The following is an 18909-nucleotide window of genomic DNA, read 5'->3' on the forward strand; positions in this document are numbered from 1 at the left end:
ATTGCAGCTTTGTTATCAAAACAGGAACAATGCAATATTTTATTGATATCTGCAATGCTTTCATTACGGGACTCAATATTCTTACAATAATTGATTTTGTTCATAATACAGTAACACATTACTGGGTATGAAAAAACAAAACAATCATCCTTTGCATTGAATCAAGCCAGTAGTCCTATTACACATAATAATGTAATTACAACATAATCTAACAATGATTTGAAATTATCCACATTTGTAACCAGAACGTTCATCTTAAAGATAAACTTACAATGTTAGTAGTGGCCCATCACAACAACCAGGGCCTATTAAAATAAATAAATAAATACATTTTAAGAAAGGGTAGATGTAGGATTATCATGTGTTGATGTGTTAGGATGCTTGTAACATGTGCTGAATGTTACCATGGTGGCAAGAAAGATCACAATGGTCTGTGCATTCAGAATCTGTTGAAAAGAGTGCAACTGACCTGGCAAAAATCTTGGGGATGACAGGCTATAGGCCCAGGTTTTTTTGTTTGTTTGTTTTTTCAATGTGTCAAGTTTTAGCCTGTCAAGTTTTTCCAAGGACGAGACAAACCCTGCCATGTGGCCCAAAGTATGCAAGCATTAGTCAGAACATCAAAGTGACACTTATTGCTCCTTTGAAACAGAGTGTTATTTGCACTGGATTAAAAACCCAAAATGTGCTTGTGCACTCTGTAACACGCATCCATAAACTGTACCCAGACTATCATAATGTATTTTAAAACAACCAGTCTCTCATATTTATGATAGATTAGATTACAGTCATACAGTCATATGAAAAACCCCAGTGTTTGCTCATCAGTTAAGACAATGTACATCTACATAAATGTGAGAATCCTATGGAAGCAACAAAAAACAACAACAAAAAAACCCTAATGCAAATAATAAAAAAATAATATAGAGATAAAATATATACAGTACCTGGGCTTTGTCAAAGTGGCAAATGATGAAGATGATACTTTAATGGTCTTCTTAGAGCTATAACACACCCCAAACTAGCAATACATTCAGCTGCAAAATAAATAAGCATTAATCACTTACAAAAGGTGCATTTCTGTCCATTCAATTTTCATGTAAAATAACAAATGTTACCATTATGTTAAGTGTTTGTCAAGAGACAGAGACTTAAATCCTCCAGGCACATTAAATCATTAAAGTTCATTTGTGTTAAATTATCTGTCCGAACTAAACTGAAAAGTTCACTTAAGAGTAATTGTTTTGAGAGAATTAATCTGAACTACTGTTGTGCATAAAATGTCCTGATAACAGTAAATGAGACTTCTAAATATATTTTTCATAAAGATGGCAAAAGTTATGTATATTCACAACATGGTGAGGCACACTACAGAATTCACGTAAGTATAAGAACAAACTACTGTGTCAGATAAAAGGGCTGCTTTAACATTGTGGAATGTAAGTCTCATACCATGCTACTGTGCTGTATCATTGTCTTAAACATATCAACATTAAAAACATTCATACACAATCAAATGTCATCTGCAACATAAATATACATTGTACTTTTGGGGTTCTTGATCACTTTTATGGCAGTCAAAGATACCATTGATAATTCTCAGTTGTGGTAGTATAAATGAACATGACAGAAAAGCACATGATAGAAATTGCTTGAATATTTTAGTCCGTGGAATGCAAAAAATTGCTTTCCTGTGTGCATGGGATGGATTCAGATAGACTCAAGTTTTTGTATTGCACTCACTTATACACATATGATGTAACACTTTACAGACGTGCCAGCCAATGCACACACATCCTGATGGACCTCTTCTTTTAGTCCACTTTACGTACTCAAGATTCATTGTGGAGACCTTGAACGTGACGGCACCGTAAGGTGGCACTCTCCAAAAACGGGCCGCTTCTCCCTGCAGTTTCACTAAATAAACCACTCCTTCTTGCTTTCATCAATGGTCTCTGTGAAGGCGGGGTCATTGACAATGATGGCAGCATCTGCGCAGTCTGCCGACTCCGCCCCCTTCGCCTCGTTGGTGTGATAAGAACCCTTGTGGCGGAACATGTGGCGCACCAGGAACACCAGCGTGCAGAGGATGGTGAAGATCACCACTGCAATGATGCCTGAACAACAGGAGAAAAAAGTTCAGAGGTGCATTAAGAACAGCCCTTCTACATGACACATCCAATAGCGCCTTCAATTGTTCACTGAGATTTTACTGAAAAAGGCAAAATGTGGACATTCTGGGCTTTTTTTTTTGTTATGCTGTAAAAGCAAACTACTATACGAACATATTCTTATTGTTCTTTACCTCCAATTATCGCAGAGTCCCGATTGACACCATCCCGACTTACCAGTTCTTCATTGAATGGAAACTGGACTCCACCTAGACGTAGATTTGATGGCACAAGTAAACTGGTGAGTATTCACAATCTGTTTCAAAATCACACAAGCCTTTATCACTCATGTGCTTTCTTACTCATCTGAGAGTCAGTAATTTAGAAAGGTAAGTAAAATGCTGTTATTTTCTGCTGTTATTGACTTACTGAACTTGAAGTACAGTGACCTCATTTGAGTGTTGGACGTGTAGTGGACTATAGTTTGAATTTGGAGGAAGGAAAAGTTGGAGGCTAAACTTATAGATAGTCTCTATGAGTATACAGTGTGTTTGTTGTCAGCAGGAGTCATGGGATACAGGTTGGCATGGGAACAGTTCTGAGATAAACCGTCTGCTCCTTTCAGCTGCCATCTGGGCAAGAGCTCATAACCTATGGTGTCTGGAACCCAAGTCAACAGACTGGGTACACATTATACACACTACACACTAACTAACACACAGACAAACACAGTCGCAGTCATACATGCATACACAGTTGCGTGCGCGCACAAACACACACACACACACACACACGGTTTTGGTTTCCGCCAGCGCCACCCTAATCCGCTCTATAGGGCTCTGATCACAGATGTCTTTCACTGTGGGTATCAGAGTGTCCTCTTCCTTTAAAGGACAGGAAGATCTCCCACGCCATTCACCCCATATAAGGTTTTAACAAGATGCACACCTCACCTTACAAAGAAAAACACTTAAAAGTAGTACACTCAGTGTTCTTAAAATAGCACACTATGAAGTGTTACTATAAAGGCCACGTGGGCGTTTTAAGTCAACGTTCCCTGGGATGTCTCGCTGGAACACTGAAAGTTATTTGGCACTCGTGCGACTCACTGGTGTGGGATGAGGAAGCGGGTGTTACCATAAACGCTGCCGATGGGAGAGCTTTGGCCCAATTCATTTTAAGACTGTCAACAGAACCATAAGTCACTCTTAAAATGGGCCACTGTGTGCAATGAAAGCTGGGATCTTGGGAGGGTGGAAGTAAATAAAAAATAAATAAAATAAATCAACGCTCCTTCTGTTTCGCTGTTACCGCCAAACTAAAGCTCTCCTCACAGAGTTTGCTTTTACTTCGTTACGTCGAACGAAGTCACATGACCATTAAATAACAGTTCGACGGACTGGCTTTTTCCTGTCATGAACTGGAGCAACTTTAGGAAAAAAGAACTTAGATCTTAGTGTTCTGAGCCTGTGCTAGCTGATACAGCACAAATTCAGAGCAGCAGGGGAATTAGCATAATAATGATTCATAATGAGATACAGTGACCTCAAGGGCAACTAACGGAGCCCCAACCCCGATCATATTTGATAGGGAATTTCAAACAAATTGTACATATATACATAAACAATTTTTACCATCCTAAGCAACTGCTTGTATATAATGATAAGTGGCCAAGCGTACTGAGCCACACTGAGCCTCGTCATTATTTACTACGTTCAAATTTCAACATGCGCGCACACACACGCACACACACACACACAATAAACATAACCTGCTCTCTTACAGTCTCTACATTGACTCCTACATTGACAAACAACTGTGTTTATGTTCCCCTGATAGTCATCATCATCATCATCATCATTCTCCACAGCGCCTCACCCGAGTCTGGCTTCCAGGGGTCAAAGGCCGCCGACATGGGCGGGACGGTCAGCGGCAGGGCGCCGCAGTTGGACTCCACCAGGACTCCCTGCACAGACACGGTGGACGGCACGGCCGGCCGCAGCGCTGCCTTCAGAGGGGCGATGCGGTTGAAATGCACCCTGGACAGGCAGCCCACAAAGCCCGGGGTGTTATAGCGCTCGATGAGCACCGGGTCTATCTGTCCCGTTTCTGAAATGCAGAGGAGATGAGCTCATAGCCCACATTAACGTCCCCAAACTGCACTTATGATAGGAGGCCGGTTTTCTGTCAAATTAAATGGAAAAAAAAGAAAAATATTCCGAGATGAATTGTAAATCTATTAATGATCCCTAATGATGGAATATTGTCAATATCTTCCATGCATGACCTTAATATTAACTAATGCCATGTCCCACGACTCTCTGTGATACCCGTGTAGTTCATAACACGGGTATTTGACATGAAGCAATGGTCTACGCATGAAAAAAAAGGGTTTCTTCTTTTCTGTTAATGGCACAGTAAGAGCTGCAAAAACATGCAGGGATGTGATTATCCAACATGTAAAGCCACTGCTAGCACACCCTACAATTACCCCCATCGGCAACCTGAAGGTTCAGTCTCCTGGCATTTTGCTACACACTGAATGCATGTATGTATGTGTGTTTGCGTGTGACAGAGACACAAAGGATAGATCGATAGATCGATAGATAGATCGATAGATAGATAGATCATCACCCTAACCCATCCATCACCCTAACCCATCCATGACTCCATCTCGTGACCTCTGAAAACCAAACCACTGCTGCGGCCATGCGCAATAGGCCCCGCCCTCTGCCCGGCTTTCCCTCTCCCCTTGCAGGTCACCTGGCTAGAGAGCTGTTCTCAAACGCTAACAATATAAACACGGTGTTACACACGAGAACCTTTCGCAGCTGATCGCGTTGCTTTCTGTAAAAGATGACAGCGTTACCTGTGAGAGAACTGGGTGCGAGTAGCTGGTCTCTGAATACAGCAGTGTTTCCTCCCAGTCGCTCCGAGCTCCACCGGCCCTCCTCTAACTGTCTGCATATATGCCAGTCCCCCTCTGCCTTTTCCTTATTCTCTATTTCAGTCTTCTGCCTCATCTGTTTCTCCACGACCACATCCTACTTAGCTAGTGTCCTCTTAACTAGAGCTGCTTATCTTAGTAGGCTAGCATTTTAATACTCGCAAAGTTAACCGTTCGACTTTCTGAGCCGTCTTCCTGGCATTCTTGCTGCCCGATGACTGGGTGCGATGGCTCTGAATGCAGCTCAGCGCATTCCAGCATGCGTCTGCTCCACGTGGCAGCTGTAAGACCCGGGGACCGGAGCAGGATCAGGAGCTGTGGAAGCAGCCCTCTGGGGGTGATGTCAGGAGCTAATTTGTTTGCCAAGAGCAATGTATGGAAAACAAGGAGAATGGAGTCGGATGGGAGCCAGGTGGTCCTAGCTCACCGGAAGTCATTCTGAATGCACGGATCTGAGAATGGACATAAAGACCTTCGCGAGAAGGAAAAGGAAAACTAACGGACACAATGATGACATAATGGCATCCACTTATGAGGCTGGCAGATAAATGCACACGTAAACAGAACAGAAACAAGGTCAACTGTCGCAAAGAAACAAAAAGGTCTGCTCACCAAAGACTTTCCCAAGGAAAATGGTTTTGACCAGGTTGAACTCTGTGTCCGAAGCTTCAGGAAGAGAGTAGCTGACCGTGGGGTAATGATCTAACTGTACACATGGAAGGACACACATACACATTAAAATACTTTAGTTTGCTCTTCATGCAAGATAATTTAATAACAGAGAACTAAACATATATGAAAAAAGTATGAGATCAGTCCATGACTAAGCTATTCCACAAATAATTGTAAAGAAAACTCTAACACTTCCAAACTGCCATGCTTGCTATGATAGCAGATATGGGGAAGGACTTCAGGTCTACTATAGACTGGAACAATGATGGCATTCGTAACCTAGACTACTAATGGTGTCCACCAGTGCCTGGTACTTGTCTTTGAAACATGTTTGACCCCTATACACATCAAAAACCTTCAATCTCAGTTATGAAGGTTTCCCTTTGATTCCTATACACACAAAACACACACACGGTTTTGTGTAACAGGGCTTGTAAATAGGAGTTATTAACTCTAGCCGTGGGTTTGCACTGTTTGACGCAGTTTCAAGTTTTTTTTTTATTTTTAACTTTAAACTTATCATGCCACAGGGAAGACCTGACAACATGCTGGACACAGCGGCCCCGGGACCCTAACCCCCTGACCTAGATGTTTGGTACACTGCTGCAAGCTCGTTCCTAGCGCAGTGAGGGTCCAGAGGCACCCGCACCCCGGCTGGAGCCCCACCTGCAGCAGGACGACCCTCTCCTGTCGGCTGATGTTGACGACGTGGGGCTGGCCGTTGGCCATGTTTCGGTGGTCTAGGCTGAGGGTGAAGGGTTCCTTCAGGCCACCCAGGCTGTAGCGGATCTGCAGGGTACCTGGGAAGGACGGAGCCACCAACAGCACAGCATCACAACATCGCATCGCAGCGTGGCAGATCGACACATTCCGCCTATGTGTGGCTTACGTGGAACATGCGTGTTGTGCAGACTGATCCCAGAATGCTGGAGTTTAAATGCCCTGCAGGAAATCCTGTCATCGTGATATGAAGTTAAATTAGTTCTCAAATTCATATTAAAATTACTGGGGCTAAAGGGTGGCATTTGAAAACAATCACAGGAAAATGATTAATTAAAATTGAGAATTTAAATTTGCAAACAATGTGGTTTCTCTCCGATTCTCAAGCGAAATAAACACACAAAGCGTTTGGACTGAACGCTTAACCAGATTATGAAATGTGTCTTAAGAAATCTGAAACGTAAATTATGTAAAACTCAGGACGCGAGCTAAAGCAGACAGCTTCCGCCGTGCGTGTGTGTAACATGGAAGATCTGGGCTCCGCCCAACACCCTTCTCAGCCGCCCCACGCACACAACCCACTCTGCCACGTCTTACCGTTGTGGCGTAACACCACGGCCAGGTAGTCCTGGGTCCGGGAGCTAACGTAGACAAGAATGGTGGGAGCGTGGGACGTGCTGAAGCTGAAGGTCAGCTCCTCGTGGGTCAGGTTGCCCGCCACTCTGGAGGCGTGGCTGCTGCCACCATCCGGCACGAAGTCGTAGCGGACCAGCGTGCCGCTCTCGAAGTAGCCCCCCACGTCTAGGACATGGACGAAGAGTACAGCGTTAACCAAAGGCTTCGGCCAAGATGCCTACTTAGTTAATGCAGCATTTGAACATGAGAAAGCTCTGAGTGGAGGACTGTGTTTATTGTACCTTTAATTTTCTCCTGCCAAACACACACTGACAGCCTGCAAGGGACTCTTAGGGTGTTCCCTAGTTCGTCCACAAGGTGGCACAACTAGCTTACACGGCCGGCATTCCTCATGTACAATAATCCTGAAGGCTAGTTGGTATTCCTCTTTATATTCAATTCTAGCTATATTAATACAGGTGATTTAATGATTACAGGTCATTTGATAATAATGGCAGCAAGACACAGATTTGAGAAGTCAAGCATCTGACACGATGTGTCGTATATGGCGGTATGACGGAGATGACGTGGGGCGGAGGCGGGGCCCTACCATCCGTGCAGTAGGGCCCGTCGAAGGCCGTGAGGCTGCAGTCGCAGGTGTAGCCGTTGTACTTCTCCACGCACTTGCCCCCGTTCTGGCAGTGCACACCATAGCTGGAGCAGTGGCCCGAGCAGCCTGGCTTCACCCCCGGGGTCACCGCAGCGCGCTCCACCAGGTCAAGGGTCACGCCGTTCACCTTCAGGGAGCGGATGCATCCCAGGAACCCCCGCTGGCCCCCCGAAGCACCTGCAATGGAGAAATCGATAACCCGCCGCTCAGGCTGTGAAGCGGCGTATCCCCCTATTCTGGTACTCCGCACTTCCATAAAATTGAAGTGCTTTTACAGTGAAAATCCTGCCAAGAGGCTCCTACTGGGCAGAAAATCTTTATGTAAAGGAACACAGTCCAATGACTCCAAAGCTTTTCCACTATATGATCAATAAAGATATACAGTAATTGAGATTAATGCCGTGTCTACCCGAACAAAGTGTCTCCTCCTGCCACCCTTACCCACAAACAGCTGACTGAAGAGCTCCAGGCGTGTGTGGCCCTGGGGCGGGGCGGCCCGCACCTCCCTGTGTAGCTTGTCTAGTCGCAGCACTGCCTCCTTGACGTTGCGCTCCGCCTCCACCCTGTGCCACTGGTCGTCGTTAAGGGGTGCTGGCGAGCGTGCGGTCAGCTCCACTGGACCATTGCCCACGTCAAAAGAGAAGGAAACTACACTGGCCGCTACAGGGCAGAGGGAATGTAAAACCACGACTTTACTCTCTCTGATGCACAAGAAATTCACACTCAAAATTTGCCTGCAAAGGGCCTTGCGAAGATAAAAACAACCGTGCCAAGGGCAGAAATCACGTAAGGACAAAGTCACTATATCTAAGAGGAGATGATATTGCACATTTGACCTTTAAGCGTTTTTTTTTAACATTTCAGGCGCATTAATGTGACATCTATGGCTGAATGGGTCACTCACACTTCAGCTCCAGCCGAATAAAGTCGGCGTTGCCCAGGTTCTCCAGAAAGATGCCATGCGGAGATGAGGTCTTGAAGTAGAAGGAGATGTCCATACTGGTCTCGCCTTGTAATGTGGGGAAGTGCAAATACGATGCCGGCGTGTTGAAGGAAGCAGCGTTCCAGTAGTTGCCTGGACGATGAATGGCAGCATAAATAAGGCCGTTGACGTCTCACAAACCTTCCACAAAGCTTTCAGATTAAATCTGGAAACATTTATCAGAAAAATGTTCTCCAAACGGCCGACTTAACATGTGAAATGGATGAGTGAGAAGGTACCTCACAAATCCTGAATATCAATCTATCAATCGAGATATAGGTGTATATTTAGTTCATTCCACATAACTGTCTCCGTGACAGCGGAGAGGCCCCACGGTAAGCTTGGCCTCGGATCCAGAGCGGTGTGTATCTCCCACCACCACCTGAGTGACGGGTAGATGGTCCTTATACATCAGCACGCCTGCATCCTCTTGCCTGGGGGCAAACCAACGCCATTCAAAATACTGCTACTGACCAGCAGAGGGCAACACATCATCATGATAAACCTGATGCCGTATATGCGGGGTTTTAGAGTAGTTTAGCTACTCCAGAATTGTACATTAAAATTGGAATGCTGCGTATATTTAGCAGAACACAAAGTGATGAAACTAACCCTGGATCAAAAGTTAACCAAAAAAAATCTATTATGAGGGACTGTGATCCTGTCTGTATACACTTGATTTCAGATATAAACAGCAAAATTCATGCACAGGTTATGCATGAATTATGCCTGCGCGTTTTTTGCCAAGCTGGACTGAACGGCGGTCTCCACCATTGTCGCTGGTCGGCGTCGCAGTTACAGTAGTGGTTGGGGTCCGTGCAGTTCCGTTCGATGCCACAGGCGCATTTCTGGATTCCCGGTCCTGATCCGCCCCAATAGAAGTGCTTCTCGTTCCCTCGGCCGACCCACCATGTGCTCGGAGATCCATCTAACGTGCCACAGATCATTTATTGCAAACAATGTCAAACACTTCAGCAGTACAATAAGTACTGATTGAATGATGAAAAGCAATATGTCTCAGTTACGCTCAGTCTAAATAGCGCCCTGAATCTGGCTCGAGTATCATGTAAGAGTATCGTGACTGCATAAGTCGTAGTAACTACACTGAAACTGTTTCAATGCACCAAGCTCTAATGAAATTATTATTCTATGATATATTTTTGTGAACTATGTTCATTTTTATGGAATTTTATGGAATACAGAAGGAACTGACATCAGGTTGTCTGCATAACTTATAGCATATAACTTTAACCTAAGAACCTTATGTAAGTTTGACAGATATGATGATTCAGATGTTATGAGCTACTTTACGGAACAGACCAAACCCACTGCAAAACAAAGGGGTCCATGCTACTAACGCTTTGTATTGCGAATGCTACTTAGTGTGGGTGTGAAGCTCTTTCTTTAAAAAAAACCAAAGAGCTGCTAGCCCAGTCCTGCCTTAGTGAATATCAAGAGAACTGACTCAGCAGGCTAGTGATGTGGTAAACTCTCTGCATCTGGAGTAATAAGAGGCCTGGTGTGCACGAAAACTGTGAGGCCAGACTGAAGAACGGCACATACACTGAGTCGTGCTGGAAGGAGAAGGGAAACACACACACACACACACACAGTCTCTTGCTGGGCAGAAAGCAAACAGAGACAGCATGGAGATGCAGTAGGGGTGTAAAACAGAATCAAAAATAAAAGGGAGAGACAGAAGGAAAGGAGGAGGGAGAGGAGACGCATTTATTCACACACACACACACACACACACAGACACACACACACACAGACACAGACACAGACACACACACACACTTCTTTACCTGGAGAATTGAGAAGGCGTGACATACGGCAGGCATAAGTCACATACTGTTCACAGTGCTCTGCATTGCTGGTAACGGCGTACACCTAGACAACGGAACACCACACACTGCTCAAAGGGTGAAAAAGTCAGCCAGGATGCCTATATTAGCCATGCTACCCGCGAGCACTCCACCCTGCTGTACAGGGCGGCCCAAGGCCACCACAGGCAACGAGAGGCAACGGCACCTGATCAGTGGACACGGTGTAGTTGAGCTTCAGCACAGCTCCCCGTTCCGGATCAGAGCTGAGGCTCACTGCACTCTGAGCTGGGAGATCATTTGCCAGCGTCGTCCACACTTTGTCCTCTGAAATGCAAGCATGCACGTGCACGCACACACACACACACACACACACACACACACACACACACGGAGCACAAGCACAAAGCCGCTTATAAATTTTTAAGCGGTCCAAGAAGGTAAAAAAAAAAAAAAGGGCTGAGATGTTTCCTTAGAAACTGCGGCGTGGAAAGGGGTGGGGGGGAGCGGCCGGATGACTGCGGAAAGATGTTGCTCCTCACCAGTCATGTCGCAGTTCACTTTAAAGGGCTCGAGAGGCCCACTGCCATCCGGATCGATCCAGTACGAGTCGGAGGTCCGGCCCAGGTACTTGTACTCCTCGCAAGACTGCTCATACACAGCTACAGAACAACAGCGTAAGCACATTAGCAAACACAGACACGTGCGCATGCACACACACGCTTCCCTGTAATAACTGCTACATCAGTTATATTAATGGACACGCTACTCAGCTATATTCAGCAGGACGGGCGAAAGAGAGGGCACAGCGAACTTCTTAGCACTCCTAAGGGAATATTTGGACATCATGTTACAACAACACACCCGTTTCTTTTTTCTCTTAGATAGGTTTATGCCCTATGCTATAGCACGTTAGCAAAGACCCCTCGCTTGCAACCCCAACTGGATGCATGGAAAACATTAAGACTGTTTGAGTATAAATGCGAAGCCTATAAACAAAGCACAGTTGGTATGTGCTGCAGGACTAATGAACTGGCGTACATGTGTGGCAGGTTGCGCCGGTGTATCCGGTTGCGTCGCAGGTGCATTTAAACGTGTCTCCAGTCTGCGAACACCTCCCGCCGTGCTCACAGTGGTTAGGCACACACCTGCAGGAGAACGAACGTCATTTTTCAAGTGTATTCGTGCTCGCGGACATGCCTATGCATGTATTCACAGCTGCTAATTAGGATAGGGGATGACAGATGTGGATGTCAGTGTGTTATTTTCTTTGAAACCAAGGAGCCATTATGCAATCACTACAACACACAGGTTATTGAAGGGTTATTAGATCCCACATGCAGTGTGGTTACACAGTAGCAAAATCGTGTCATTGTGAACCACATGTAATAATATTCCTAATTCTTCAGTGCCCTATATACAATAACCTGCTGTTTCTCTGGGGTTGAACCAGACCAGAAGCAACTTTTAAATCCAAGATTCCTTGGGCTTCTAGTGTTAAACAGCTCTTTGTTAAGTAGTTCTTTGTTCATGAGCATGTGTGTGTGGCATGTGTCTGTGACAGGATCAGCATGGCCCATACACTGCCCCATATGGCACGACCAGTGACTTGCTGTGAAGCACCATGGGAACTGTAGTTCTACACTCTTGCAATACTGTGGTGCTAGAACCCAGTAGTGGCACGTGTCTGTACTTTCAGATCAATGGACTGTTTTCGTTTCAAAAGGAGTGTTGAGACTGCCGGCCCGATCAATTGTAGCCATGTCACGCGAAGAGGGGGCTCTGAAGACGAACTCCTGCTGAGTTCACTCAGGGATATCAGAACCACGGAGAGCTTCACTCAACCACTATGAAAGCCTTTATACCAGTGGCGTATTAGCAAGCTGTCAGTCAAAAAAAACCCTGGGGCTTTCCAATCACAGAGCTACCATACATGGCACGTGTCTGGAAACTGTGAAAATCGGTGCGGTGTCGCCAAAACGACGATGGTAACATCAATTTTAAAAAAAAGAAAGATGTGATGTTTGCCATAGCATCCATTTGTTAGTATCTTGCTCCAAGGCATTGTGTGGGCACACACTGAGAGTAAAGGAAAAGAATAAGTGGGGCTTGTCATCATCTCAGGGAGACTGGCTTACTTTTCATTACATTATCCAATCCCAGAAGACAGAACAACCAAGCATATGTTCATATATTCAATGCTAATTATGAATGCACACTTAGGGCATATTTATTAAAAGTGCAAATGCATTACTAGTCTATACTCATACTTAGCGCATGCTTATCTGTGGTGCATACTTATCATTAGTTAAGAGCAATGCCTGCTCATCTCAAGAGTGCACACTTCCCAGAGGTCCATACTCAGCAGAGCAAACTTGTATAGTGGTACCTGTCGATGAGGGCGCACATGTCCAGGCTAACGTTCTCGAAGGATCCCAGCATGCCCTGCTCCACGGCACGCAGGTCCACCAGCTGCTCGTCAACATGGATGAGCTGCATGCAGCCCTGGAAGGCGCGCTGGGTCGGCGACAGGTCCGTCCGCGGGAAGTAGCCTGCACACCGGAACCCACAACTCTGACTCGTGCCCCGCAATCGCCCACTCATTTGGAGAGCATGCAGTCTCGAGTTGGAATGTAACCACACAGAACCCTTCCATCCCATCTACGCTTGAGGTAGTGTATGTCAACAAAGTTGAGAGGAATTTGTAAAAATACATGTACTGAAAGCAGATACATCTACAGTTCACAGCATAGCACATAATCTCCTAGATAATCTGGTATAAATAAATAAAGGAATAAATATAGTGACTGCATCTTCACTATTGCACACCCTTGCATAACTCGTGCAACATGCATATTACTACTCTGCATCCTGGCAAAAGTTAGTTAGTAATGCATTTAGCTGCTGCTTGGGCTTAGTTAAGCGTACCATTTATGGAGTTATAATTATACACACATACACATGCATGCACGCACAGCTACTAATTATCAAAGAGAAAACAGAAGTGCACTTCAATTTTAATTCATAACTCAATTTCAGATGTTATAACGCCCAATTAAATAAAATAAACATTCATATTCAGACTCTTTGGTTCAAATTAAAAATTTTAGTGGCATCCCCACAGCATCTGGAGGTTATCATTCTAACTCCACAGAATGGTGACTAAGAAAAGAGATAAGAACCACAAAGAGCCGTGACTATGTTAAAATTACCTCCAAAGTGGTAATCCCCTACCGTCCGGATTTGAATGGGGAGAGTAGCCCTCACAGAAGAGGTCTCATCCCCGTTTATGGTGAGTATGGCAAAGCTCTCCAGTGCCAGGAAATGGACACTGTGCCACTGGCCATCATTGAGGCCAGAACCTGTCCGAAAAACAGTCTCACTCAACCCCCAAGACATCTGGAAACCATTCCTTAACCATTCATTTGAAGCCGAACAGTTGTTAAAACAGAACACAAATAATGAACTCCCGCAGGGGCTTAGAGCTGCCCACTACTTAAGGCCTTCACAAGACATTCATAATGTATACATAACCCGATTAGCGCTTATATCAGCAATTAAGAACGGATATGCAGACAAAGCTGACAACCACAGGCAGCACTGCTAGCATTCCTTCTCCATTTACAAATACCTAGGATTTCTAGGAGAATTACGCAGGTCTCATCCTAAGCCTTTAGGAATCTTCAAACGAACTCCGCAAATCAGCGGCAGACCTGCCGTTACCTGAGGAGATGTCGATGCGCGAGTTCTTGCCCTGGCCGACGTAGACGTGCGCCACCACCTTGCCCTCCGCCAGGCTGAGCTCCACGCCTCCCGGCATGAGCGGCGCAAACAGGAACAGGCCACTGGCGCTCCAGGTGCGGAACTGCAGGCTGACAGCCACCGTGTCGGCGTCGGACCGGCCCGGCAGCTGCAGCGTGCTGGTGGAGTTAAAGAACGCCGGGAAGGTGCGCGAGGTCGCGCACGCGTAGGTCAGGTTGCGCTGCGACAGGGGGGAGACACGACAGCGCGAGCTGTGGCTAGGCTAGCTTGGGAAATTCATTCGGACGCACAAAACCAGTTGGGGTGGATGTCGAATCCCTTGCGTTATTCAGGGAATCTCACCTTGGGATATCTATGAATTTAGGAGAAAGAACTGACGTGCACAGTAGTTGTTTGTGTTTCAATAGGCTAGAGACTATGCTGGTTCTTTTTTTTTTTTTTTTTACAATCCAAAGCGATTCTCAATTTATCCTCTATACAATCAATTTTTTTCTTGAGGAGAGGGTGGATTTTAAAAAATCCCTTCAGAAAAATAACGCAGGACTCAGAATTTAGCCTTACCCCATAAATGTACACATCTTGTTCGATAAGTGTCAGCGCTGATGTGAAATATGTATTCGGTGCCTAATACCCTTATGAATCTGAGGTCTGCTAAATTGCTAAAAACAGATGTAGCCTGGAGCCTTACGAAGCTGGAAGTGTCTACTCTCTTCCTGCGGGCGAGGTTGGTGATGTTGTCTCCGTTGTAATGGATACCCTCCATGCATCCGATGAAGTTTTGTGGGCCCCCTGAGCCCGATTTAGCTGAAAGCGGCATACCCCCGAAACTGATCTGTGAAGTGAAGTACATATACATTAACAGCTCTTCGCATCAGTCGGATATTTCACCCGGACTAGCTGGCATGGCTACCAACGGATCCAGTAGGTGACGGTCAGCATCAGGATAACCGACACCCGCTAGCTTATAGTAGTTAATCGTCAACATTTTGTGGCAATACACCACTTTAATCTTCAAATGCCTATAATCTCAATTCTTTAAATGGAAGTTTTGGACAGGTTATAACTTAAATGTGAAGAAACACCATTCATATATCGTAGAGCGAAATCATTATCTTGCTAGGTTAGCTTAGTCAGTCAACGGGAATACATAAACCAAATAATTATATTTACTTCTATGATAAGGAACTGGGTTCCCTTTTTGTCGTTGTGATAGAATTAAACTGGAAGGGAACGTGCGAGCCATTGGTTGAGAGACGGAGAAATGCCGATCAAGCGAAAAAGCTGACTAATTATTTTTCAGCCATAAGTTTGCTTGCATTCAGTATTCATACCCTGGCCCCTGCAGGGACTGACAGACAGCACAGGCAGTGGGAGCTAGAAGCTCATTTAAAAATCAGATTCCGATTCTCATAAATAATAATAATAATAATAATAATAATAATCCCAGATGTATCCTGAGTCACAAAAAACTCCCCAAGACAAAACCCGATGAAATATTGCCCCAGAACCCCCGTTTCGTAATGGGTAAAGCTCACAGACGAGCACCGGAGTGGCGGAGCGCGGCGCTCTGACCTCGTAGTCCAGGTCTAAGTGGTCGAACTCGCCGTTGGTGCGGAAGTTCTGTGTGTGCTGGTCCAGGGTGAAGTTGACGCTGCGCCGGTACCTCTCGATGAGCACCGAGTGCCAGTGGTCGTCGTCCAGCAGGCTGCCACTGGACACCGAGGTGTGGCCCCGAATGGAGCCGTACTGGTTGCTACCTGGAGTGGGCCGGTGTTAGCTCTTTAAAAAGGTGGCTCTTTAAAAGTTGGACACCATTTACTGTATACATGAATGTATTTGAATAAACTGAATGCTGCAACTGACATTGACAGACCTTCAAAACAGTGCACAAGCATGTCTCAGTTCAGGTCAGAGTCTACCTGACTGTTAGTTAATGCAGTGGACATGTGAATTTAAAGTTGTTTGGTTTCATTTTGAAGCTATGAAGGATTTTCTTCATCAGATTTAATATCGTGTCATCTTAGCATTTCAGAATGAATACTTTATCTACCCAGGTTGATGTTCAGAACCAGCTTGGTGCTCTGTAGCTCCAGGGTGAGGTAATCCCCCTGTTGTCCTTCTCCATGGACCAGAACACCCTCTCCTTTATTGGTCTTGAACCTCAGCGAGATAACGTCCTTCAGGATCTTCATCTTCTTCTGTCGGAAGCGGTAGGAGATCACTCCCTGTCCGTCGAAACCGATCACATCCGCCCCTTAAACCACATCAGGAGTGTATGCGGAGGTTAAAAGGGTAGCATCAGGCACATGAGACCCTATCACATTTCTTCTTGGTTTCATTCATCGTTAATTTCGTTAACATTTTGGGGTAATATATTCTATTAAGCAGCAGATTGCTGTTTGAAAAACGGAACAGAGAGCAATTCTGAGAGTAATTCTGTAGGTGTAATGACTCTGCCCGATCCCGAATGAAAACAGTGTGTTGTAATGAATCAAAACAAAGTGGGGCCTCTACGAAAAATATTAATTAACCCTTACCTTCCAAGAACCCGTTTGTGGGTCTAGGCTCGTTCTTCACTGTCGGAACTACATAGCTTTCAGTAGAGTTCCAGTAGTTACTGAATAATTCAGAGTATTACTAAATAATATGACTTAAGAACAATGAGCCTAATAAGCCTGAGGTTTAAGCCGTTACTCCAGATAAAGCCACTCAGAAGGCTGCGCACACGGTTGCACCACGTGACGCACTCACAGTAGACGCAGCCGTAGACCTCCAGCCTCAGCCCAATACGGCCCTCCTCGCTCCACTCCAGGGGAAGGAAGCGCAGATACCGCGCCACTATGGCATGTTGCAGCTCATGCCGCGCCACCGTCTCAGAATTCCAGTTTCCCGAGAACGTCTGAGGAGAGGAGAGCGCAGACCCGTCAGCACCGCGGAAGTAATACGGGGCCCATGTCCCAAAACTCAACACAATATTATTGCCTAAAAAAAAAAGTCAGGGAATGCCCCAGCGCCCACTGCGCATGGAATTGCAATTCTCCATTCTAATTTACTTCGGGTCATTAGCTTTGTGCGATTATTTATTTATTTTAAGGATCCTTCATCAATATGTATTATCTGGTAATTATAAAAACATGTGAGTGATGAGTGTAGTAATATTCAGCTCCACTCCTGGACCCTCTGGTACTGAGCAGAAAAATTCAATCTCTTCCTGTAAGTATCAATGCAAAAAAGAAATGTGAATAGGGAGAATGTTATTTGGAAATTAGAATAGGAATGGATTTTTATGTTTGGATTGTATGGTAAGAATGAAGATAATTAGGTTTATTGCAGAAAATATATCTGGAGAAAATCTTTGTTGATTGTATAGGTTACTCTCACTCTCCTCCACTCCCTTAGTCTGTAAGACTGCGAAAAACAGTGCTTATATTTGATATAAATAATGACTAATGAGGTTCAAAGTAAAATGTCAGTTGTAATAAATTTTCCTCTATACTCTGTGAACCATGTAGTAACGTAGTCCCTACAGGGAGGGCAGGGGATGTTATTTGATAAATAGGATAATCCTAACTACAATTCCCATGTGTAGGATTAATTCTCAAATCCTTTGAAACTGATGAGTCCACAATAATGTCACTGTCCTGTTATTTAAAATGTATAAAATCCCTGTCACTTCTGAGAGGCAAATCATTTGATCCTGCACTTACCCATATGTTGCCATCCTGTCGATAAGGCCTCCAGTTATTTCCTGTGTCGCTGTATAGAAGCCTGTACTGCTTGGTCCAGTCTGAGCTGCTGTATCTGCCTTGGGTTGCGATGGCAGTGATCTGCTTCCTGCCTTTGAGGTCTACCTGCAGCCACTGGTACCTGTCTGAGTCGAGTGGTGACCAGCCGCCGTGGCCTTAGAGGACAAAGCGCCATGATATCTCTCAGAATCTGACATATCCCACTCTGCAATTAACTATAGGCCGCTATGAAATTATCTATATGCCATCATTATGTAATACAGTTACTCACAATAGCTTGTCAGAACCCCTTGACTCATGTATAGTTTAGTGTTCAGCATTCTATAAATTCGAGCCCACAAAGACTTGACTGCATGTCCCTCCTGTCTGTATTGACGGTAAGTGCCATCTCCATTATACCATATAGCCCCATCTGGCATTGCACCATGCAATACCCTTCTATAAATGCCGTCCAGTCAGGATGCAACGACAGGGGCCATTCATTCAGGAGATAAATGACTGCTGCTAAAGATCATAGCTCTACCCTACGCTTTTGGCAGCACAATACATTGTTTGATAATCATTATTGCGATACTGGGCTTTGCAAAACTGATACTGCACGAGGATGTAATATATAAATATAAATCCCTCTGATAAATCACCAAATTATTGTGTTGTGAGCATCCCAACCAGCCTCAGATGTTCTTGATGCTTTGACAATGTGACAGAAGAAAGGTAAACAATATTGGTCAAAATAATGCAAGCTAGTCTTCACTGTCACATCAAGGGCACACTGAATTGCTGGTGACATATTGCCAGGCATGCCATAATTGCTGTACTTAGTAATCTCAATGCAATATGTTGCACTGCTGCTCTCAG

At 45.0% G+C, this 18909-nt stretch overlaps 1 protein-coding gene and 1 long non-coding RNA gene across 3 annotated transcripts in view; one reads left to right on the plus strand and one right to left on the minus strand.

Annotated features, from left to right (window-relative positions):
* Position 1: 1 nt before the first annotated feature.
* cntnap2b (contactin associated protein 2b) overlaps positions 2–18909 on the minus strand; it is a 35687-nt gene continuing 16779 nt past the window's right edge. The window contains exons 3-25 of one of the 2 annotated variants that reach the window (XM_027021188.3): positions 18013–18206; positions 17057–17204; positions 16356–16559; positions 15878–16062; positions 14994–15137; positions 14267–14525; positions 13756–13905; positions 12933–13095; positions 11585–11691; positions 11086–11205; positions 10752–10870; positions 10526–10610; positions 9489–9645; positions 9024–9151; positions 8640–8810; positions 8177–8395; positions 7676–7912; positions 7048–7251; positions 6397–6530; positions 5671–5764; positions 3990–4220; positions 2306–2380; positions 2–2117 (exon numbers count right to left, since the gene is read on the minus strand). In XM_027021188.3, the coding sequence (XP_026876989.2) occupies positions 1918–2117; positions 2306–2380; positions 3990–4220; positions 5671–5764; positions 6397–6530; positions 7048–7251; positions 7676–7912; positions 8177–8395; positions 8640–8810; positions 9024–9151; positions 9489–9645; positions 10526–10610; positions 10752–10870; positions 11086–11205; positions 11585–11691; positions 12933–13095; positions 13756–13905; positions 14267–14525; positions 14994–15137; positions 15878–16062; positions 16356–16559; positions 17057–17204; positions 18013–18206 (3728 nt within the window). In that variant the 3' untranslated portion in view covers positions 2–1917. The remainder of the gene's footprint in view (positions 2118–2305; positions 2381–3989; positions 4221–5670; positions 5765–6396; positions 6531–7047; positions 7252–7675; positions 7913–8176; positions 8396–8639; positions 8811–9023; positions 9152–9488; positions 9646–10525; positions 10611–10751; positions 10871–11085; positions 11206–11584; positions 11692–12932; positions 13096–13755; positions 13906–14266; positions 14526–14993; positions 15138–15877; positions 16063–16355; positions 16560–17056; positions 17205–18012; positions 18207–18909) is intronic. The other variant, XM_035527797.2, reaches the window with a different exon arrangement.
* Positions 2387–4087, plus strand: LOC145659947 (uncharacterized). Its single transcript, XR_014126136.1, has 3 exons — positions 2387–2500; positions 2676–2795; positions 3951–4087. It is a non-coding gene; the product is annotated as an uncharacterized LOC145659947 (long non-coding RNA).

The sequence above is a fragment of the Electrophorus electricus genome, chromosome 11 (genome assembly GCF_041902795.1).
Source record: "Electrophorus electricus isolate QZ-2024a chromosome 11, ASM4190279v1, whole genome shotgun sequence".
Lineage (NCBI taxonomy): Eukaryota > Metazoa > Chordata > Actinopteri > Gymnotiformes > Gymnotidae > Electrophorus > Electrophorus electricus.